The sequence below is a fragment of the Gorilla gorilla genome, chromosome 14 (assembly GCF_029281585.2).
Source record: "Gorilla gorilla gorilla isolate KB3781 chromosome 14, NHGRI_mGorGor1-v2.1_pri, whole genome shotgun sequence".
Taxonomy (NCBI): Eukaryota; Metazoa; Chordata; class Mammalia; order Primates; family Hominidae; genus Gorilla; species Gorilla gorilla.
Genome location: NC_073238.2, coordinates 34,435,483 through 34,459,449, shown reverse-complemented (window position 1 = coordinate 34,459,449; position 23,967 = coordinate 34,435,483). Strand labels below are relative to the sequence as shown.

The window sequence follows — 23,967 nt, the reverse complement described above, 5'->3', positions numbered from 1 at the left end:
AGCTTGTGGAATGATCACCGAAATGCAGTCCACCGATATTTGTTAATATCCCAGGCTGGTCAAGCCCCACTCCAGACCTTGGGGGACGGGGAGGGGACCCGCGGCCTCTCTAGGCTGTGCCCAGACAGCAGACAAGGACGCGATGCCGCCCTCGGTCCGCGGCCTTGCGCAGTAGGCGTCCCCCTCAAGCGTGGTAAAACCACCCCGAAGGGAACAGAAAACGTTAAAATCTTCGCTGGGCGCCAGCAGGCAGGTTAGGCCTCGCCCTGGCATCTCGTCTCCAGGACCAGATGGAGCGAGTGACCCGCGGGGACACCTTCCCGGTCACCTCGAGCGCAATAAAACAAGTTCTTTTTTTAAAAATAAGCATCCGTCTGCCTGCCGGCTAAATTAAGTGTGTCTGAAGAGAAGCAGGATGGCGGCCGCTATTTATAACCTCCCGCCCCGCCCGGGCGCCGCTCCTCGACAGCACCCACGCTGTGCCCGGCGGCGCTTCCGCGGGGACTCCCTGCTCGGTGGTCCCCGCCCCGCCCCGCGCCAGCCGTCCAGAACCCGCGTCCCCAGGCGGCTGCAGGCGGGCGAGACCTAGGTGCCCGACGCCCACGCGCCTCCGACCGTGGGAGCGCCCGGAGAGCAGCTACCTCGCCGGGCCTGCGAAGCCCAGGACAGGCGCGTGCGGGGCGCGGGCTGGCGCATCTGCGTGCGGTGGGCGCCCCGCAAGCGGGTCGGGCCCGCCCCAACAGCCCTCGGCTCTCCTCTCACGTCCCGCGCGGGCGTGCCCCGGAGTGTGTAGGCGGCAGGGAAGAGCCCCCGCGTCCACATCCCCAGGGCCCGCGCAGGTGCGGGTTGGGGATGCAGGCGCTAGGCATGGACGGGCGCGCGGGCTAGGGTGTGGAATGCGGACGCGGGTGAGTGCCGTGGCTGCGCGTACAGAGTAGGGATGCGGGGGCGGTAGGTGTGCGTGCTGGGAAGCGCGCGGGGCGGGGCTGTTCGGAGGCGGCGGGGGCGTGGCGCGGCGTCCTGAGCTGCAGCTTGGGGGCGTCGGGCGCAACGCACACTGGGGCTGCAGGGATGGCGATCAGGTCGGGGAGGTCGGGCCCTGGCGCGGGGCGCACGCGTGAAGCAGCACCGCACGTGTGAAAGGAATTCTTTTCAGAGCGGCCGGGAGCCCTGCTCCGGAGGAACGCACCCGGGTCGCCGCCGCGTCAGAGCGGGGTAAGGCGGGCCGGGCGCCCCGGAGGCCAGGCATAGGGGCCGAGGGCAGCGCGGGGCGGGGACGGGCGGGTCGGCGGCGCCCCGGAGCTCCCGGGCGAGCCCAGCGGGCTGGGACTGCCGAGCTGGGAAGCCGAGCCGGGAAGCCGAGCCCCGGCACGTGTGCGGCTCCCAGCCCCCTAGGATTCTTTCAGGATTCTTCAAAAAGTTGTGGGGAGCTCGGGAAATTTGTGAGAAACTTTTGGAATAATTGATCTTCCTCCTTTGCTCCTGGAGGTCTGGAGAGCAGCGCCTGGTTTGGCTTCCCTTGATGGACAGTCTAAGGCCGAGTTTAAGTTGTTTTCCTGGGGTTGTTTTCCCCCTCGGGTGGAGGAAGCCGGGCTGTCCCGGACTGTCAGGCTGTAGGGCTCCTAGCGATGCTGAAATGCTTGAAAACTCTAAGCAGATGTCACCGCGCCAGCTAACGGCGCGCACCCAGCCGTCCACGGGCATTCAGCATCGCCGTGCTCCTAAAAGTCCTGTTGGGATTGTTTAGAAACAAGGTTGGCTCGCCTACATTCTTTTCAGAAACTTTTTATTTTTAAGAAACACTGTAGCTATTAATGCCACGACCAAATTTCTCGACCTGTATGTTTGTTATGATGTGTTCAAGTATAAGGAATTTGCAGAGGAGTGGAAAAGCACCGTCTGAGCCCCTTCCCGTAGGAGACTTGAGAAAACAAAAGGCAGTGACGCGGCTGCATTTGCTTTGTTGCCGACTCCACACTAGTGAGCAAAATTCATCCTACCATGTAGAGTTCTCGGTTCGTGAATATGTGGCTGCAACTTTAGAACTCCAGTTTTTATTTTATCAATATGTCTCCAAAACATGCCATTTAAAAATGATTCTATACAAACAGCTGACAAGCGAATTATGGGTCTCATCACCCAGGAATTCAAAACCATGGTGATTTATGATGTGCCCATCACTTCACTGGCGGTCCATCCATGTGCAAGACAAACATTAAAAGATTAAAGAGGAAAAAAGAGGGATTTATTTTCCAAATATCAGTGTGTTCAAAGTAAACATCAGCTAGTTTGGCACAGATTCCACCTGCTCAGCAGTTTGGTTCATATTGAGATAAGCATCTCATAAGGGCAGTGCATGTGTTGCTGTAGTGGAAAGTAATTCACGAAACGGTACTACTCTAACAAATCAGACAATACTGTTTCTTAACCAGGAACCCTTAACTGGCTGAAAGCTGTCTTAAAAGAATGGCGGGTAACAAAATTTTTTGTCAATAAGGAAAATATTTTTGACTCAGTTTTCTTGAATGTTACTTACATTTTAACTTATTATATTCATTTCTCTTAGCTAAAATAACGTGTACACACTACATTTGAAACGAAAAATTACGTTTATCGCAGCTTTTTTTTTTTTTTTTTTTTTTTGAGATGGAGTCTCGCTCTGTCACCCAGGCTGGAGTGCAGTGGTGCCATCTCGGCTCACTGCAACCTCCCGAGTAGCTGGGACTACAGGCGCCTACCACCATGCCTTCTTCCTCCCTCCGCTGGATGGTAGCTATTCCCAGTACTATGTAGTACTTTTATTTTGATCTGTTTTTTGCCACTCTGCCTCTCTCATAGATTGCAAATGAATCTCCTGAGAGTGAGGACTGGATCTTAATTGTTTTGCTGTCCTCAGTGTGTGGCACAGTGCCACACACAATAGGTAATAATGTTTTATAATAATAATAAATGTTTACTGAATTGAGGAGGGAAAAAAATCCAATATATGTGACAACAGCATATATGTCTCTAAAAAACAGTATGTTTCTGCAATTTCTGTATAATGCTTTAAGGCAATAAAAATAATAAAATTTCATCTTAATTTCCATTCCTACAGTGGTGGAAAATTCCTCATGATAACTAGGTTAGTACTCTACTGCTTGCTTTTTTTCTTTTTCTTTTTTTTTTTTTTTTTTTGAGACAGAGTTTCGCTCTTGTCCAGGCTGGAGTGCAGTGGCACAGTGGCACAGTCTTGGCTCATTGCGACTTCCGCCTCCCAGTTAAAGCGATTCTCCTGCCTCAGCCTCCCTTGTAGCTGGGATTACAGGCATGCGCCACCACGCCTGGCTAATTTTTGTATTTTTAGTAGAGACACAGTTTCACCATGTTGGACAGGCTGGTCTCAAACTCCTGACCTCAGGTGATCCACCCACCACAGCCTCCCAAAGTGCTGGAGTTACAGGCGTGAGCCACCGTGCCCAGCCTACTGCTTGCTTTTTTAAAACTCCTGTACATCTTCAAAAGTAATGGTTGATGTGAATAGTTCCCACACTCTTATGTGTCTTATTTAATTTGAAGAATTGGTTTGCTTTAAATTTACTGTTAACAAACTAATGATACTAGATATAAAAATTAGCTTTTTACATTTAGACCTCCTGATTATCTCCATGGATTATTGCTTATTTATTCCTGAAACTCCATTTCCTGTTGATTTTAAAATAAATCTTTTATTCTAGAACATAGAAGCAATTTCTGGTTACATAGCAATCGAAGTAGATTTGAGTAAAAAAAGTGAAATCATACTAATACTATAGAAGTTATTTCTGCAAAAAATAGAAAATATTTTGACAGATGTAATTTTTATCAGTAATATCAGTGGAATAATAAAATACCATAATTATCAGGTTGTGGGATTTTGTTCACTAAGCAAGAGTAAAAATATCTGAATTTACTTTAAAAAGATAATTCTGACTGGGTGTGGTGGCTCATGCCTGTAATCCCAGCACTTTTTGGGAGGCTGAGGCAGGAGGATCTCTTGAGCCCAGGAGTTTGAGGCCAGCCCAGGCAATATAGTGAGATACAGTCACTTCCAAATATTTTTTATAAAATTAACCCAGTGTGGTGGTACAAACCTATAGTCCCAGCTACTCAGGAGGCTGAGGCAGGAGGATCATTTGAGCCCAAGATATTGAGGCTGCAGTAAGCCATAAGTGTGACAGAGAAAAAAAAAGATAATTCAAATTTGTGATGAAGTAATTGGGCTGTCCTTAGCATATCAGTAATATTTAACCATTTTTATAAAAGATAAAAATACCCCCCTTGAGACAGTCTGGACTGGAAGAAAAAAGTGAAAGCTTAACATGTACTCCAGCCCACATTTCTAAACATATGTATTCCAGTATGTTAGAATATAATAAAATACAAAAGGCATGTAATACATAGTGTCATAAGCTGAACAGTCTGCCTGCTGCATCGCCCATGAAGTGGTGTGGGAGGGGAAGGGAAGTTGGGCCAGGAGTTGGAGGTTGGGCACTTCTGTGCTGATGTCAGCACTGTGGGCTGTGCAACTTTAGGCAAGTCTCAGGACCCTCTCTGAGCCGCCATTTCCCAGTTTGTAAAATAAGGAGCATAAACTAGACCACATCTAAGGTTCATCCCTTGCCAAAATGCTAAGATTCCATATTTCTTCTGTCGATAATGAGTAAGGTTCCTGAAGGATGTCATTTGGATTTATATGAGGAAATTGCCTTTTAACTGACTGCACTGTGTTTATGAGGTCAGTGTTTGGTCGTCTGTTCAGACGTCATGACTTGTGTTTTAGACATGACAAAAGCCTGTTCTGATCGCTGCTATGCTGAAGCACCCCTGTAATTTTCTCTATTACTTACCCTTGCCCCAAGCCACCCCTCAGAAAGTGGGGTACTGCTAAGTTCAATTTTACCTTAAGGAAGTCACTTTTTTTCATTATTCAATTTTTAAAACTTTGAGGACTAAAACATTGAAGGAAATACATGAACACATCACTAAAATGTCTGAATAAGTGTTTGAATAAGTAAATAATTTCAGTGGAATTCTTAAGTGGCTCACAGAAGTTATTAAAACTTACAATGCCCTTTAATAATTGGCAGAAGAAACCAGAGGGCTCCACTGGGAGATGGAGCTGGGAGGTCTCTGGAGGGTTGAAAGGAACCTCCAGTGGGGTGTGAACAGTCTTGGCAGGCAGTTGTTTCTACTTACGCTGCAACTCTCTACATTTTCCTGTCAATTGAATTGAAACTAAACCAGCTGTTCATTTTCTAGCTTAATGTTAGAACTCCCTGTGGAAATGGTGCTTTAGTGCTGATTTCTAGAGGGAATATTTATTCAAGTATTTCAAGAAGAAAGACTGTAAATAAATAGTATATTTTAAATTTTGCCATTCTCGAGTATAAAATATTGAAGACAATTTTTTTAAATTAACACAGCTGTTTTAATTACTTTCAGTTTAAAATTAGCTCTCACTATGGCCAGGCTTGGTGGCTCATGCCTATGATCCCAACACTTTGGGAGGCCAGGGTGCACAGATCACCTGAGGTCAGGAGTTCAAGACCAGCCTGGCCAACATGGTGAAACCAGAAATATTTTTGTATTTTCTACCAAAAATACAAAAATTGGGTAGGTGTGGTGACACACGCCTGTAATCCCAGCTACTTGGGAGGATGAGGCCCGAGAATTGCTTGAACCTGGGAGGCAGAGGTTGCAGTGAGCCAAGATCATGCCACTGCACTCCAGCCTAGGAGTGCAGTGAGATTCTGTCATAAAATAAAATAAAATGCCCTCACTAAGATTTTAAGTTATAAAAGGTAAAAAAAGATTAGTTCCTCCCTTTGACTAGAGATGAAAACTGTTCACCATATTTACTTTAGCCGAATAAAGATTTAAGAGCATATGACTTTTCAGGTATGCATAAAAGATTGAAATCCCCACATGAAAAAGAAAATAAGAGAAATAATAATAATACATAGATGGCAGACACTGTCGTACATGCTTTCCATACATTCTTATTTCATAAGTACATTTAAAATATAAAAATGTATAATCCTAGCAATGACTTAGAACTATTAAAGAAGTTGAAAATTAAATTTATAATATTCCTAAATCAGTTGGCTCTGGATGAGAGTAATGTTTCCTGCAACAGCATTAGATTATTGAAACATTAAGAATAGAACCCACGTATCGCTGCATGTAAATTAGAGATGGAAACCCCTGGAACTATACAATAACCACATAACTTTGAGATCAAGGATACTCTTAAATTGTGTATGTGTATTTTATAGTAATGCCAACAAATACTAAAATCTTCATTATCTATTGAAAAGATCTATAGGACTCCTATAGGTTTATTCTATATATTATGAATATGGCATACAAAATAGGACAAGGGAGAAAATAAAATAACCTGTCATTTTTAAAAGCATGTCAAAGTTGGTTCATTAACAAAAGATAAACTAGCAAGACTCATATTTTTAAATCCCCAAATAAACAATATTTGGAACCAAAGGAATTTGACTACAAACACCATAGAGTTTCAAAATCATAAGAAAATGCCATGAATAATTTTATGCCAACAAATTTGAAACATAAAGTGGAAAATTTTCTAAAAAATGTAAGTGACCAAATTTGACTTAGTAAACAGTAAACCTACATATGTTAGTAACAGTTAATGAAATTAAATTTGTAATTAAGTCTTCCCTTCTGCCCCCCATAAAAAAAAAGACATTAGTCCCAAACTCTTCTGTAGGAGATTCTTATATGAGCTTATTCAGATAATTTTAAAATTTTCAGGTTAAAATAACTTTTATACCAAAATCTGATGATAGGACAGAAAAGCTGAAACCAGTCTTAAATATGAACATATAAGAATCGAAAATAAAGTAGTAGCAAATTGAATGTGCTAGGATATTAAAAATAAAATCATTGATAGGCGTGGTGGCTCACACTTGTAATCCCAGCACTTTGGGAGTCTGAGGCAGGAGGATGGCTTGAGGCCAGGAGTTTGAGACCAACCCTGGCAATATAGTGAGACCCCATCTTCACAAAATAAAAATTAAAATAAAAATTAGTTGGCTGTGGTGGTGTGTGCCTGTAGTCTCAGCTACTTGGGAAGCTGAGGCAGGAGGATTGCCTGAGCCCAGTAGTTCAAAGTTACAGTGAGCTGTAATCATGCCACTGTATTCCATCCTGAGTGACAGAGCAAGGCCTTGTCTCAAAAAAATAAGGTAATTAAATCATAACAAAGAGGACTTACCCTCTTTAGTGATTAACATCTAAAAAATCACAATAGATGGAGGAAAAAAGTGTTGCATTAAATCCATTAGTCATTCATAGTTTAAAAAATTGAAAACAGAACAAACTTTTTAGCAAAGAAAGACTGGAAGGAAATGTCTTTAGTCTGATAAAAATTAAAACATCGTGCTCAATGATAAAACTTTAAAAGCATTCATATTAAAGTCAGAAACAAGAAAAGATGTTACCACACCATATTATGCTAGAAGTCCTGGCCAGCAAAGGGAAAACAAGAAAAAGAAATAACAGGTATTAGACTTAGGAAAGGAAGAGACAAATTTATCCTTAAGAGTAGATTATTTCTATGTCTACACAGAAAATCCAAAAGAATCTATTAGAACTAGAAAAGCCTTCGTAACAGGTTGCTGGATACAATATCAACATACAAAAGTAATGTTCCTAAGTACTAGTAACAATCAACCAGAAAATTTTAAAAACTCTTCAGAACAACTGTAAAGAAGTATCGAGGGATAAATCTAACAGATGTGTGAGACCTTCAGGGACAGCATCCTAAGGCTCAGGGCATTAAAGAAGTGTCGCAGCAGTGAAGCCATTGCACTTGCTAGTGGGAAACGAGCGTACAGAAGTAAATCTGATTCATCTCTAAACTTAATGCATTTCCAATCCAAACCCTATCTTGGATTTTTGTGGGTCTTGGAAAACTATACCTAAGTTTCCTGTGTTAGAAGTAAAAAGCCAAAAATTGTCGAAAGACACATTTGGAGAACAAGGTTGGGGGACTTGTCCTACCAGATACCAAGTGCTGTGTATCTAGAACTGTTGCCATTGGGTGTCCTGCTGGTGTGGGTAACAGGGGTAGCCTTCTGTCATTTTCTTCCGGAGACAAAAACTAATATCATGTTCTGTCAGTGTGAAACTTCAGAGATTCAGGATTTTCCTCTTTCATGCTGGTCTGTGTAATTGAACTGTGGCACTAAATTATAAGTGACTCTAAACCAGCTTTTAAAGGCCTGCTTTTCTTTTTTTTTTAATTTAATTTTTTTATTATTATTATACTTTAAGTTCTAGGGTACATGTGCACAATGTGCAGGTTTGTTACATATGTATACATGTGCCACGTTGGTGTGCTGCACCTGTTAACTTGTCATTTACATTAGGTATATCTCCTAATACTATCCCTTCCCCCTCCCCACACCCCACAACAGGCCCCAGTGTGTGATGTTCCCCACCCTGTCCAAGTGTTCTCATTTTTCAATTCTCACCTATGAGTGAGAACATGCAGTGTTTTGGTTTTCTGTCCTTGTGATGGTTTGCTCAGAATGATGGTTTCTAGCTTCATCTGTGTCCCTACAAAGGACATGAACTCATCCTTTTTAATGGCTGCATAGTATTCCATGGTGTATATGTGCCACATTTTCTTAATCCAGTCTATCATTGATGGACATTTGGGTTGGTTCCAAGTCTTTGCTATTGTGAATAGTGCTGCAATAAACATACATGTGCTTGTGTCTTTATGGCAGCATGATTTATAATCTAAAGACCTGCTTTTCATCTTGCTCGAACAGTGCTAAATGTTGAAGTCAGCCATATAGAGTACAAGAAAAGATCTTTTGTTCCTTTTGTTATTTTGACAGGTTTGTTTTGAATTCTGTCTTTTTTAAAAAGTCAGATCAGAACTATGAAAAGGGTGGGACGATGTACCAAACACCATAGGCTAGGTCTTGTGGCATCTGGAAATTACAGTCTTTAGGTGCAAAAGCTTGAAATAGGCAAGGAATGAAAGAGGCTAATGGAAGACAGTCTTGCCAGTGGCTGAAAAGATGACTAACTAGATAAGCCCATTTTCATCATATAATATTGGTGACTTAATATTTGTGACAGCCCACCATGCCCTCGTAGAAATGTGCTTAAACCAGGGATGCAAAAATGAGCATCTGAACCACCATTGCCCTGTACCAAACCCTCACAGACATTACTAGTTAAACATGGAACTCTTTCTGGGTAAGCCTACTTGTGACCCTCAAAATCCTACTCATGAGTGTTCCAGGTAATCACAAACACTTAATACAAAATTAATTTACCTAGCTTTACTCCATATTATATTACCTCTATTTGTAAACCAAGTAACAGTGTTGTAAATTGTCAGTATAGACTAGGTGTGGTAGCTCTCATCTGTACCAGCACTTTGGGAGACCAGGGCAGGCAAATCACCTGAGGTCAGGAGTTCCAGACCAGCCTGGTCAACAGCCAAAACCCTGTCTCTACTAAAAATACAAAAATTAGCCGGGTGTGGTGGTGGGTGCCTGTAGTCCCAGCTACTCATGAGGCTGAGGCACAAGAATCGCCTGAACCCACAAGACAGAGGTTGCAGTGAGCCGAGATTGTACCACTGCACTCCAGCCTGGGCAACAGAGGGAGACCCTGTCTCAAAAAAAAAAATGTCTTTTTAATTGTCAATATGATATTATGAGAGGGAATCAAGTATGGTACAAATTATACCTTTTGGCTGTGACTGCATTCCAGAGACTTAACTAAAACTTGCACTTGGTGGTGATCAGCTCCTCTGCAGGTGCCCTGCCCGTCTGTGCTCACCCTCTGGATGTTGTTAGACCCCTGGGCTTTATTGTCACCCCCGTTTCCTCCTCCCCTGCCCTTCAATGATCTAAATCCAGGGCCACTTGGTGACAACTCCCAGATGTGCACCTCCAGCTTCCACACTCGCACGTCTCAGGCATTTTAAATTTAACATGTCCCAGACAATTCATGATCGCCATGTTCTTCCCCAAACCTGGACCTCCTCTGGTCTCCCCATCTTGGTAAAAGGCAGTTCCATTACTCCCATTCCGAGCACCAGTGCTGGTGCCCTCCCCACACCAGCCCAGGGGCATGCCGGGCCTTTTCTCACACCTCGACTGCTCACATCATTTCTCTGGATTGTGGTCCAGCCTCCTTCCTGGAGGCTGTGCGTTTGCCCCTGCCCCCATAGACTGTCCTAGGGTGGCCCTGTGAGCATGGCTACTCTTCTGTTCCATCCCTCCAGTACTTTCCCAGCACACTGAAGTGAGAGCCCGGGTTCTCTTCCCATCTGCTGTGGCCTGTCTGCCTCCCCCGCCTCAGCTTGCCGAGCTCAAGTAATCCATCCTCGCCGTCCCTTGAGCCCACGAGGGATGCCCCTAACTGAGAGCCCCTTCTGGCCTGGATCACTCTGCCCTCATACCTGAGGCTCCCATGTCCTGGAGCCCCGGTCTGCTCTGGCCTGTGCACCCCCACTGATGCTCCTCTGCGGCTTGCCACTTCTCCAGGGTATCGGGGGTCTGACACATGGAACTTCTCTCATGTTGCGTGACTTCCCGCCAGCATGGGGGCTGCACTGGGACAGGAGCCCCTGTGTTTTGTTCCATGCCGTCCTGGGGCTGGAGGCACCCCTTTGGGGAGCAGGCCTCAGCAACCCTTGTTGACCGCCTGCATCTCCTGTACGTGCAGAGGAGTGGGTTGTGGGGTTGGGGGGCAGGAGCTGATCTCTTCCACATCCTCTCCAGTCCTTGCTATCAAGCTTCCTTATCTCCTGGAGGGCTGAGTCGTGCTCTTGCCTGAGGAGGTGACCTCCTCGTTGACCCCACTGACAAGAGTCTTGTCAGCACTCTGGAGACCTTCTGCCCACGCCTGCCCTCACTGACTGCCTCCTGGCCGGAAGGAGCCACCTTGCTCCCGCCCCACCCTCCCTCCAACACCCTCCTCCCTCTGTGATGTCCGCCACCCATACCACCCCATCTGGGGTACCTCTGCTGGGCCCCGGGCCCCACTTTTGCCCATGCTCTCTCCTTTCCTGACATTCTTGATGTACTGACAACAGATGGAAGCCGATGGCACTCCCCATCTGCACTGCATTGACCCCTCCCCCAGGACAGGACACTTGAGGACCACAGTGGTCTCCTGCCTTCCTGTGAGGTGGACAGGCGTTTCCCTACTCCATCCTTTGGGCCCTCTAAAGGGCACTGACGCAGAGTCACCCCTGCCTCAGAGGCCCCAGCTGAGCACCACGGGCCCTGGCTCTCCAGCCTCACCCATTGGAGGCAAGTGGCTGTCACAGCTGTGCCAGGCTCTGCGGGGCCTCAGGGGGCCTTCGCCCTCCAGCCCCGCCTGGGATCGCATCGAGGGTCCCACATTGTCTTGAGAGGTGGGAGGTCACTGCCTGTATTCCCGAGGTCAGAATTTTCTAAATGAACTTTCTCAGAAGACTAAGGGAAAACAGAACAGAGTTAAAAGGATAAAACAACTTCAAAGCCCTTCCAAAAACCTAACACAATCTAAGCCTGTGGACTTCTCTGGGGATGCTCGTCAGGCACAGACCGAGGGCGCCTTCCCCCACACTGTGCAGGACGCGGTCCTCCCGGCCCAGTCTTAGTCCCCACACTGCCAGACCACCTTCACACACACACACACACACACACACACACACACACACACACCAGGAACAGTGGTCTCCTGCCTCCCTCTTCATCTCTGTTCTTTGCTCCGTGGTCCTGCCTGGAAGGGGAAGCTGCAGTGCAGACCCTCTTCCTGACCCCTCCAGCCCCATGCCACCAGCTGCCTCCTGATTGTCTTCGTTCCTGTCTCCACCACTGCTTTCACAGCCACCCCCTCGCCTTTCTTCCAGCTCAGGTCAGCACTTGCCCCAACTTCTTCCTCTTTAAATGGTGCCATAATTTTCCCGGTCACCAGGCTTAGCCTCTGGTTCATAGCTTTTTTATTCCCTGACTCTAGTCAGACGCTGCGTTCTGCTTTATTTTTGTCTTCAGAATGTGTCTTCTTGCTGTCCCTTCTTTTTTCCATTCGCCTGCCTGTCACCCAGCCCAGGCCTTGGACACTCACTCCGAGATTACCACGCTGTTCCTGAGGCCCTGCCTCATTCGTGAAGAGCACTTCCAGCCTGTTGCTCCCTCTCAGCATTGTTGAGGGGCTCCCACTCTTTCATTCATCTGTCCTGCAAGTGTTTATTGAACGTCTGCTATGTGCAGAGTATGGCCACAGCCTGGCTCTGCTGTGCAGAAGCCACCTTTTAAAATCACTGCTTCCAACCCACAACCCCTGTTCCCACCTTCATGGAAACATTGCTCTCTTCTGGAAATGCATTCCCTTCTCCCACCTCTTATCCAAAACTGCAACTCCTAATCCCAGCTGAAATCCCACTTTTCCCGGACTGCCCATTTTAGTATGATACGAATATCCCTTTTCTCTGAAATCCCCTTGCATGTATATATTATGTAGCTCCCTAATTTGCTGAATTTTTCCACCTCCACAAATAGATTTTTAAGATAGAGACTATTCCTTAAACTATTTCTTTCTCTTTTTTTTTAAGAGACAGGGTCCTGCTCTGTCACCCAGACTGGAACGCAGTGGCACAATCATGGCTCACTACAGCCTCAACTTCCCTGGCTCAACTGATCCTCCCACCACAGCCCCCCGCGTAGCTGGGACTATAGGCATGCACCGCCACACTTAGCTAATTTTTTGTACAGAGGAAGTCTCGCTATGTTGCCCAGGCTGCCCCTGAACTCCTGGGCTCAAGAGATCCTCCTGCTTGGCCTCCCAAAGTGCAGAGATTACAGGTGTGAGCTACTGCACCGAGATCATTCCTTAAACTTCTTGTGTGGCCATCAAAACCTGTGGCCCAGAATTGAGAGCAGGACTGTCACTGAGGAAATAGCCATTGATTTGTCTGAGGGAAAATGCAATGGATCTTGAAGGCCAAGGGGGAAACAATTTACCGTTGAAAGGAAAATGTAACTTTTCAAAGACTATGAAAGCAGCGTCATAAATTTTGAAACATAAGACCTGTTTGTTATTCAGACGATTAAGAATCAAGGTTTTCACTGAGGCAGAACCAAAAAGATTAAGGGCCATCTCATGGGAGATCATAAACACCCTGCCACACAGTGCTGTGTAACCCCCACAGTTTTTAGGTCAGTTCTCTAAAAAGGTCTCAACAACGTGGGCTGTGGTATTCTGTCATTAGGTCGCATGCACCTTGCAAGGTTAAGCGATCACACCGGGGGCCTCCGTGGGTGATGAGCGAAAGCCCGTCTTTTCCTCTGCCCAGCGGTGCTCAGGACACATGGTCCAGCAGCGCCTTGCCTGACCTCAGCCTCTGTCAGTCCTGGCATACCTTCTCTCATCCTCTGTCTGTACTTAGCACAGAAGAGTCTTTCTGCGACACATGTGCAAGTCTCTGCTGATTTCACTGTCTAGTGATATTAGGAATATGATTACAAAGTGATATCAGGCTGGGTGCGGTGTCTCACACCTGTAATCCCAGCACTGTAGGAGGCCAAGGTGGGTGGATCACTTGAGGCCAGGAGTTCCAGACCAGCCTGGGCAACATCACAAGACCTCGTCTCTACAAAAAAATTAAAATTAGCCGTGCATGATGGTGCACACCTGTAGTCCCAGCTACTTGGTAGGCTGAGGTGGGAGAATCACCGGAGCTCTGGGAATTTGAGGCTGCAGTGAGCTATGATCCGTGCCACTGCACCTTAGCCTGAGCGACAGAATGAGACTCTGTCTCAAAAAAAAAAAAAAAAAAAAAATATAGTATTGGTAAAATGCCTCCAGAGCCTCTGCATGTCATCCAGAGCCAACTAAAGTCTGACAGTGAAGGGAGGTGGATACCGCATCTGCTGGGGAGGCTTCCACACAGGTCTGATCAGGATCCAGTTGTCAGTCTCCCAGATAGATTGTCTGTGTTCTGGTTAAATTTTCATTTATTCATGCATGTGTTTTACAAAACAAAACCCACACTGTGAAGTGTAGTCGTGAGGCTCAGATGAGTGATGGGGACACAGACACTCTTGCCCTTGCTCACTTAGAGTCTGTTGGGGAAACTGCTTTCTCCAAACACTGTGCCTGATGTGGGAGATTGCCAGGCAGGAAGATGGAATCCACTCTAAACTCTCGGTGATCCCACAGTCATTATCCTCTGACATTGGGCTAAGCGTGCAAAGTGTATTGTATCTGTTTGTGTGCTTACTACAGACATGATTAAAGCAATGAACAGAGTAGAAACCACAATGAAACAACAATGAAAAAGGAGTCAGCTGATTTTTTCAAAAGCTACAACTGCGAAAAATGAAAGCTATGGTCATCTATCTTTTATGATGAGCAGTGTGATATGTTGTCGTAGAAAATGCAGAGAACTGTGAAAAGAAAAATCACCCCATTCTCAGAAGCACCACTGTTAACATTTCAGTATCATTCTTCCTTTTTCTGTGTCCATGTAAGAGAGTGTATAAAATAGCTGGTATCAGACTGTTGTGTTGTCCTAAGTTCTTGTCATTTATCATAGCATCAGTAATTTTTCATGTCATTAATGTTCTGAAAAATTACATCTAATGGCTACTTTATATTTTAGTAGTTATAAATGAACCATAGCTTTTCATTTTTACCAGGCTTTATTTCATAAAGCATTTAAGATAGTGTATCAGTTAGGGATTCTTTTTCACTTGCAAGCAACAGGAAACCTAATTTGAACAAATAAGGTTCTCCCCTCACATAAGAAATCTGGAGGTGGCTGATGGGGCTGATTCGGCAGTTCCACAGTTCACAACAGGTGACCTATGACTCTCTTAACCAATCCCCCGTGCTTATTGATTCATGCTTGCCAGGTGGCTGCCCAGCTCCAGCATCACATCTGTACTGTACGTGGAAAAGAAAGGGAAAGGACAGCACAAGTACCACCTGCCCTTTTCTTAGAAAACCAAAGCTTTCCGAGACATTCCCCAGCAGACATCTTACAACTCACTGGACAGAACTGCCTTTTCTATTCACCTCCAGCCACAAGGGAGGATGAAGAAGCAAACATTTCCCTTCCCAGTCACATTAGAGTCAGGCAAGGGAGAGAAGGATGGTAGTAGGAGCTGGGTTGGCCAGAGCATGGTGTCAGCCACGGCCAGCCAGCACTGCTCAGGGAACTGTTCATCCTCTACCAGACATTTCTGTTTCCAGTCATTCCTTATGGGTAACATCACAATATGCCATGCACACACATTTACCCAAGTCTCTGATTATTTCCTTAGTAGGATGTCCTGGAAGTAGAATTAGAGGTCAAAGGTATTGTTAGGTTCATGTCTCTCATTCTTTTCCAGAAAGATCCACACAGATCCCTAGTGTGCTACAACACACAGTGCCTGAATGCTGGATGCTCCTGTTCAGGAAACACTGTGTCATCCTGTCTCTGGGACACAGCCTTGGCCCCTGATGGGGCACAAGCAAGGGTCTGGCTGGTGGCTGGTCATCATTCTTGTAGGTTGCACTCAGAGGTCGCAAGGCCCTTCCAAGGGCATATATTCCGGTGTTTTGCAGCCCCTGGGCCTAAAGGATCTGGAGCAGGCTCAGCCGCTGTGGTCAGCTTCCCCATCCTATCATCTGGTTTACCAGTTGAATAAGTAGTTATTTGGCCCCGTGTTTCTCAACAGGTGCATGATAGGCATTTGGGGTGGGACAGTTCTTTCCCATGAGGTCACCCCAAACACGGCAGAACATTTTGCCTCCACTGGCCCCACAGGGAAACGCCAGTGGCATTATCCAGTCTGTGATGGGCAGCAGACCCCTCCCTCATGGTGCTCTGTGCCATCAGCCCTGTGTGGGGAGCCAGCCAGGCCCCTGTCCCAGCACCTCATGTAGACTGCCTTTTAGCAAGAACTGCTGGAGCAAGTATGAGGCTGCTGGAAGGGGTATGAACTACCCACAGCGGCCTTTCCTCGGAAGCCTCTGGAAAGCACATTACCCCGCTACTCTGCCGGTAGACAGGGAGCAGGAAAGGATGCCCATGCCAGCCCCGCCCTCAGAGCCAGGCCTAGGGGAAAGGCACAGGGAGCAGGTGTTCTCTAGAGCCCAGAGGCTGCTCTTGCCCGGGAAAGCTTGGCAGGTGGGGCTGTGGGAGGATGGAGGGAGCCTGCTGGAGCGGGATGGGGAGGGGGATGTTGGGAAGAGGTGACAGCCATTAAACCAGGGCATGACAAGGGGGAGAGAGAACCCAGGGCACCGGTGTAGGCCTGAGGTGGCCACCCCTGAGGGGACTGTGTAGGCAAGGGGCTGGTCAGCAGGCAGTGGCTGGACGGAGCGGGGCTTTAGGTTGGAGAAACAGCATGTACAGAGGCCTAAAGGTGGAGTTCAGGCTTCAGCGTGTCTGGGCCCAGGTGCTGATGGGTCTTGCATGCTATCATGGTTTTGTCCTGTGCAGTGTCTGCCCAGACGCCTGGGCAGGTAGGGGCATAGATGCCATTGGGGGTCTGGTCCCAGCCCAGAGGGACACTCGGAGGAGAAGCAGGAAGTGACCCCAAATTGTTCCCAGACATCCTTCCTGGGGGTGACTGGGTGGTTTCAAGTGCAGTAATTAAGTTTCTAAAGTAAAACATCCTACCTCCTTAGAACACAAGAAAAGATGCCAGCCACAATAGGAGATGAGAGGCTGGGAGGATGCGTGAGTAGTCAGCTTTCTCTAAGAGCTCCAGGGGTCCAAGCAGAACGTTGGGAGTTTGTTCTAAGGGAGAGTTAACATTCGTCTGTTTCTTTAGATTGTTAATGAGTAGCGTTTTCTTTTGTTGATTTGCCTTTGAACCAATTCATAAAAATTAATATTTAAAAAAAATTTTTTTTGAGATGAACTGTTGCTCTGTCATCCAGGCTGGAGTACAGTGGCATGATCTCAGCCCACTGTAGCCTCTGCCTTCCAGGTTCAAGCAATTCTCCTGCCCTCAGCCTCCCAAGTAGCTGGGACTACAGGCACGCTCCACCATGCCTGGCTAACTTATGTATTATTAGTAGAGATGAGGTTTCACCATGTGGGCCAGGCTATTCTCGAACTCCTGACCTCAAGTGATCCTTCCGCCTTAGCCTCCCAAAGTGCTGGGATTACAGGCGTGAGCCACCGCACCCAGCCTGAAATATTTTAAAATTGGAAATGACAAGTGTTTTCTTTGGTTCCACTGGAGACTGTGTCCTCACAGCTGAGACTACTTTCCTCACTGCAAAGCATGGAGCTGTTTTTCTGTTCCCATTCCCAGCATCCAGCCTGTTGGGGCAGCAGCGACACGGGATGCCATCTCATCTTCATCCCGTGTCTGTGGGCACTGCTGCTTTCTTAGCAGGCTGGCAGTCTCACCTCCCTCCATCCCTGTGTATGACCGTGGTCCCTGTTGTACACAGGCTGAGAGAGGAAGCTGCCTGCCTGGGGATATTTACCTAACACTTGCTGAATTGGGCCTGGGGGTGGGCCTGCAGCTGGTACCACCCCCTCCTTGGGCTGCCTTCTTCGGAGTCACACTTCTGGTGCAGGTAGGGCTGGTGAGCCCTGCCGAACACCCATGGGCACTCTGACCCAGAGGATCCATGCTATCTCCCACACTGGTTGGGCTCCACTCACTTGCACCCTGACTGAGTCTGGGTGTGCTGTTTCTACCCCCAGACATCTGGGTACCCACGAGTGCTGTTGGGTGACGGCCACTGAAGGCCCGGCTCTGCTGAGCTGGCCCCTGGTCCTGACAGGATCCTCAAGCTCGGTTCACCCCAAGTGCTTCCTCTGCCCCCATCCAGCACCCCTTCAGCTCTGCCTGGAATCCAGTGTGGGCATTCGGTCAGGTGAGGTGATTTCAGGTGGTCGTCAGTGGATGCTGAATCATGTGTGAGAAGATCATTCGCTTATCAATTCTGTTTCTATCCTAATAGTGGCCTTGGAGAGGGGCTTGGTTTGATACTAGTTTGTTTAACACCTCTCCAATACTCCTCATCTTCCTCTTTGTAACAAAGAGAGCTTACATCCAGAGCTTTTGTCAAGCAATATCCCATAGACTGTATCAACTTCATTATCATCAAGGAATTTATTCTTTTTTTAAAAAGGGGAGTAAGTCTTTATTTCCTTACTTCCAAAATAAAGCTGGCTGAGTTGGAATATATTTACTCTTAAAGCTACCATCCATTGAAGGTATTAGTGCCAATTTTCCATTGACAGTAGTAATGTAAACTTTCCTAGTTGAGACAAATTTAAGCATAAAGAGTTGATGTGAAGATAGAAAAAGCAAATAGTACAAGAGGTATCAGATTAACATGGCAGAAGTTCTGAAGGTGGCATGGGCATGGGGATGGCAGCAATTTGGGAAGAGGTTGCTCTAATCCCACCTGAACAGAAAGGTCATGATTCAGAAGTGGCCTAAGCGGCCGCAGAGCCCCAGAGCTCCTGTAGGGTCAGCCTCAGGGAGAGGGCTTGAGCAGTCTGGAGGCCAGAGGAGGGCATTTTCTCTTCTGGCTCTGGCTTCCTCCTCTCTGAAATGAAGAGTTTAACCTGTGGTTCCTCCTGGACGCTTGCACTTGTGTAGTGCCTGCTCGTCCAGGTCCTGGGGAGCTGCGATGCCTGCCCTGTGGAGAAGCTGCCCATCAGCCCCATCCCAGTACCATCCAGGCCGCTGCCGCCGCCCATGGGTGCGGACCCGGCACTCAGCCGTTGCAGCCGGGTGTTCATGAGCATTTTCCTCTTACAGGTTAGGAATCTGAAGCAATGGGCGACTGGAGCTTTCTGGGAAGACTCTTAGAAAATGCACAGGAGCACTCCACGGTCATCGGCAAGGTTTGGCTGACCGTGCTGTTCATCTTCCGCATCTTGGTGCTGGGGGCCGCGGCGGAGGACGTGTGGGGCGATGAGCAGTCAGACTTCACCTGCAACACCCAGCAGCCGGGCTGCGAGAACGTCTGCTACGACAGGGCCTTCCCCATCTCCCACATCCGCTTCTGGGCGCTGCAGATCATCTTCGTGTCCACGCCCACCCTCATCTACCTGGGCCACGTGCTGCACATCGTGCGCATGGAAGAGAAGAAGAAAGAGAGGGAGGAGGAGGAGCAGCTGAAGAGAGAGAGCCCCAGCCCCAAGGAGCCGCCGCAGGACAATCCCTCGTCGCGGGACGACCGCGGCAGGGTGCGCATGGCCGGGGCGCTGCTGCGGACCTACGTCTTCAACATCATCTTCAAGACGCTGTTCGAGGTGGGTTTCATCGCCGGCCAGTACTTTCTGTACGGCTTCGAGCTGAAGCCGCTCTACCGCTGCGACCGCTGGCCCTGCCCCAACACGGTGGACTGTTTCATCTCCAGGCCCACGGAGAAGACCATCTTCATCATCTTCATGCTGGCGGTGGCCTGCGCGTCCCTGCTGCTCAACATGCTGGAGATCTACCACCTGGGCTGGAAGAAGCTCAAGCAGGGCGTGACCAGCCGCCTCGGCCCGGACGCCTCCGAGGCCCCGCTGGGGACGGCCGATCCCCCGCCCCTGCCCCCCAGCTCCCGGCCGCCCGCCGTTGCCATCGGGTTCCCACCCTACTATGCGCACACCGCTGCGCCCCTGGGACAGGCCCGCGCCGTGGGCTACCCCGGGGCCCCGCCACCAGCCGCGGACTTCAGAATGCTAGCCCTGACCGAGGCGCGCGGAAAGGGCCAGTCCGCCAAGCTCTACAACGGCCACCACCACCTGCTGATGACTGAGCAGAACTGGGCCAACCAGGCGGCCGAGCGGCAGCCCCCGGCGCTCAAGGCCTACGCGGCAGCGTCCACGCCCGCAGCCCCCAGCCCCGTCGGCAGCAGCTCCCCGCCACTCGCGCACGAGGCTGAGGCGGGCACGGCGCCCCTGCTGCTGGATGGGAGCGGCAGCAGTCTGGAGGGGAGCGCCCTGGCAGGGACCCCCGAGGAGGAGGAGCAGGCCGTGACCACCGCGGCCCAGATGCACCAGCCGCCCTTGCTCCTCGGAGACCCAGGTCGGGCCAGCAAGGCCAGCAGGGCCAGCAGCGGGCGGGCCAGACCGGAGGACTTGGCCATCTAGTGCCCGGGTGCCTGCCTCCAGACAGCTGTGTAGTGATCTTTTTCTTAGAAACCAAAACCAAAGTGCACTTCCCACCAGCAGATAGAACCTGAAAGTCCCAGGAGGTGGGAACGACTGGAGTCCCAGGAGGTGGACGATGGAGGAGAGATCAGGTTTCCGTGTTCAATGCATGCTGTTCTTAGCACTGTGAGTTACAGTGGGGATAACTCCCACTTTCTGAGTTTGGGGGTGGCGGGGACAAGGGTTGTGGGCCTTTAAGATCTTCACAGCAGCCCAGAAGTCTGGTCGCTGAGGGCTGTCTCTGGGGGTAACTGTTCTGTAGTGGTAAAGCAACAGGTATCCTGCAGTCCCTTCAGCTCCCGGGCAATTGGGTTTGCTATTCCTAAGCTCTCCAGAGCCTCTGGGCAGCCCAGAGGGTCATAGAGGCACTTAGCTCTATCTCTGTTTGATACTTTTAACTTAGAGTTGAATTTCATTTGGGATATTTGCCAAACTGCACTAAAAAAAGATTTACAGCAAGTCTATGTAGTGTCATTTGAGTTTCCGAAATTGCATGTGAAGCCCAGGATATTAAGCTTCAGGCCTCATGACAAGTGACAAAGAGCAGTTACCCTCCAGAGGCAGGCTCAGTGGGCAAGGGCCCCAGAGGTTGCTGGCAGAAGGCAGGTGGAAACGCAGCCACACCTGAGGCCATTTTTAAACAGTTGAGGAAATTGACATAAAAGTGTGTCGGGTATGCCCTAGGTATTTATTTTCTAAATGATTATTTTGTGCTTTGAATGGTGCAGCTATGCCTATTTTCTCCCACTTTCTTTCAGGAAAAATGAAAGAAAAATAGTGTTTTTCTTTCTTTAAATACTGTTAGAATGATTGCTGACCAAGACAGTGCTAATTTCTCCTAATGCATGCTAGTAAAGATTTTGAACTTTCTTGTAAAAGAAATTCTTTAATTTCATGAGTCACCTAATTATAATGAGAATGTATTATATAAAACAAAAGCAGGGGAAAGTTTTAAGTGCATTCAAATAGAAGTTCTGAAGATTTTGAATGGGAAGTGAAAAGTGAACTACTGTTGCCAGGAAAATTATTTATACAGATGAATCTATGACAATCTACACTTTTAAAAAGTACAGAATAAAACACTTCAAGCTTCCTAATCATTCTTTGTGGGCAGCCTGTTTGCTTTCTCCAGTGTAAATAATATAAGTGTCTGGGGATCCCTGCCTGGGGGAGGGCGCGTGCTTATGCAGGCTGTATGCCCCATTCTGCCTCCACACCAGAGCTGTCCTGACAGGGAAGGCTATTTATGTGTGTGGGCATGGCTGGAAGACGGCAGAATTTTCTGTCCTGCACACACAGCTGTAGTATCCTGGTCACCATTTGTTTATAAAATGAACGATGGTCGTGTTGAGCCTGTTTCTACTCACACTTTTCACCTCCAACTTCTACTGAGTATCATTAGCCCTTGTTCAGCGAGACCAATGTAATGCATTTCTTTTTATAAATTAACTTCTCGATGATGCATTTGGGACCACACTCCAAACATGCTTTCTGTTTTCTATCATAAAGGGTGCTCCACTAACAATCTGATGAAAGGAATGCAATTTCCAAGTCTCAGATTCTTGCATGCAACTAGTTTTTCATGTCAGTCAAACACAAAGAATTTGTTAGTACATTCTGCTTGCTGTAGGATGCACTGGACAGGCTCCTAGGCTTGAAAAATGCTAACTTTTCCATACGTCTCCTCAGAGACTTTCTCAACCAGATTGACAGAGAGAAGTTAGCCCTTTGGAAAACTGTGAGTGACTTTCTCACTCCTCTCCAGGCTGGTGCATAACTACAGCCATTCTAGATGCATAACTTCTCTCCGAAGTTAACTCATTACATGCAGTGTATGCCATAGGCCTAGGGAAGCAGGACTTAGTTCTCGTGAGTGATAAGGGCTGCTAGAAGATCCTAGTGTGAGAAGCATTCCGATAAAAAGCTTTGGCCATTTTAGAAAATGCAATAGCAATCATCCAAGAGCACAAGTACAGCTCAAGTACAAGTGGATGTCAATACTTGGTTCTTTAAGTTCTACCATAATAAATGTTCATAACAGTAACAAGCTTCTTGTTTATCCACAATTTGATTTTGAGTGGGGTTGGAGATGAGCATGAGAACTCAAATTGTATCTAGTTTTTACATTTTAAAATTGAATTTAGTCACAATATGTTTATGGAAATGCCAGTATTGTACCATTGACCATAGTCTAGTGGGTCCATTTAGAGTGGATAGGAGTGTAGAATTAGATTCACCTACTTGAAAATCACTAATCTATAAAGAAGTGAGGTTTTGCAATAGAACAGTGCCTGTGGTGTTTTTTCAGGTTAGCATACTGATTTCAGTTCACGTAAGAAATGAAAGCATGTCTCACATCCTTTTGCTCTTTGAGGTATCCATGATTCTAAAGGCTGGGTCCTTCTCTCTTGGGCAGTGTGGAATTGTTCTCTACTCAACTAGTCCTTTAAGACATTGAAACATGCAATAAAAATAGAAATTGCCTCTCTCTATAGGCAAGATTCCAGACCTTTTTTTTTCTAGCCTGGAAATTTCACTGAAACTATTTTCTTGATTCATTAGAAAGTTTTAAAAAATCTCTAAGCCTATTTTAAAACTCAAATGCTATACCTATAGCATTTGAGTATTATATTTACATACATGGTTTTTAAGCTGCTGTATACAATTACTTCTTATATCCCTGTTTTTATAAAATGTTAAACATCACTATAGTTACAGTACCAAAAGTCATTTTTTAAATTCTAAAACTATTTCTCATATTATCACTCACTTTCTCCTTTTTAAACTTTTAATGGTTATTCTTGTATTTTTTAATAAAATTGACACCAATAAATCCTTAAATTTACAAAAGAAAAATAGCAAGCCAGCATCTCTCTCATTTATCCTGGATTTCTTTGGCTCTGGACAAGTAAGTGGATAGATCATAGAATTCCTACACAAGAATACCTAGAATAATAACTATGAATATAATTTAAACATCACTTTACAAAAAATTAACCCAATAGGGTTTAGGTCTCCTTTCACATCAGGCTTTTTAAAAACTATTATTAACACTTTCTTTATTTTGTATTACTGAATAAACTCCTTTTTTCTGAATTTTTTGAACTTCTGATATTTGTAACACTAATTCGTGAATCTCCACCAAAATAAATACTTATAGAGAGTATTGCATGATTTAAGAGAGTAAATGTGTTTTCCAAAGATGAATAGAGTCCTGCCACCATCACCACCCGCCACCCCTACAAATTGAGGATATCCTAAATAACCTTTAATATAGCATATGGACATTGTACATTTAAGGTCAGGGAAGGCACTTTTCTTCCTAATTTTATATTACAGTGCAAATCTTGGGTTGACTCACTTTAAGGTTTCTGACTGCCCAAAAGATTTTTTCCCCTTTACGTTACAGAACATCATAACAAGGCAAACAAGTTAGGGATTTGAATAACACTCAAAGCAACAAACTGTTTCCAGAAAGTACCATATTTGAAGCTGTTTGGTGTGTAAATGTTCATTTAGCTCATGTATTTACAAAACTCTTACTAAAACTTAATTTTTGTGCCATAACAGTGTCTTTCCTGGATTACATTGTAACTGCAAGTAAACATTTTCTAAAATAATAAAAGTGCCCTTAAGTTTAAACCACTAGTTCTGCAGTTGGTTATTTTCATTGGCAGACTCCCTAAGCAGGTATTCAAAATCACACTTTTTATTATCTTAGATATAATAAGGAGGAAGACCTTTTTTCCTAACAGAAGCAATTTGAGAAGTCACTGCAGGGGCTG

General features: G+C 46.7%; 1 protein-coding gene and 1 long non-coding RNA gene across 2 annotated transcripts in view; one reads left to right on the top strand and one right to left on the bottom strand.

Annotated features, from left to right (window-relative positions):
• The window catches only part of LOC109029331 (uncharacterized), a 33,344-nt gene that overhangs the window by 8,812 nt on the left and 565 nt on the right, over nt 1-23,967 (bottom strand). The gene's annotated exons all lie outside the window — the stretch shown is intronic.
• Nucleotides 912-23,825, top strand: GJA3 (gap junction protein alpha 3). The gene is made up of 2 exons (XM_019039555.4): nt 912-1,215; nt 18,798-23,825. Exon 2 carries the CDS (start codon nt 18,815-18,817, stop codon nt 20,120-20,122), a length of 1,308 nt encoding a protein of 435 aa, XP_018895100.3. The 5' UTR covers nt 912-1,215; nt 18,798-18,814; the 3' UTR covers nt 20,123-23,825.

What these genes read in the sequence shown, in the direction of transcription:
- GJA3 (XM_019039555.4), top strand. Translation starts at nt 18,815, where the DNA reads ATGGGCGACTGGAGCTTTCTGGGAAGACTCTTAGAAAATGCACAGGAG.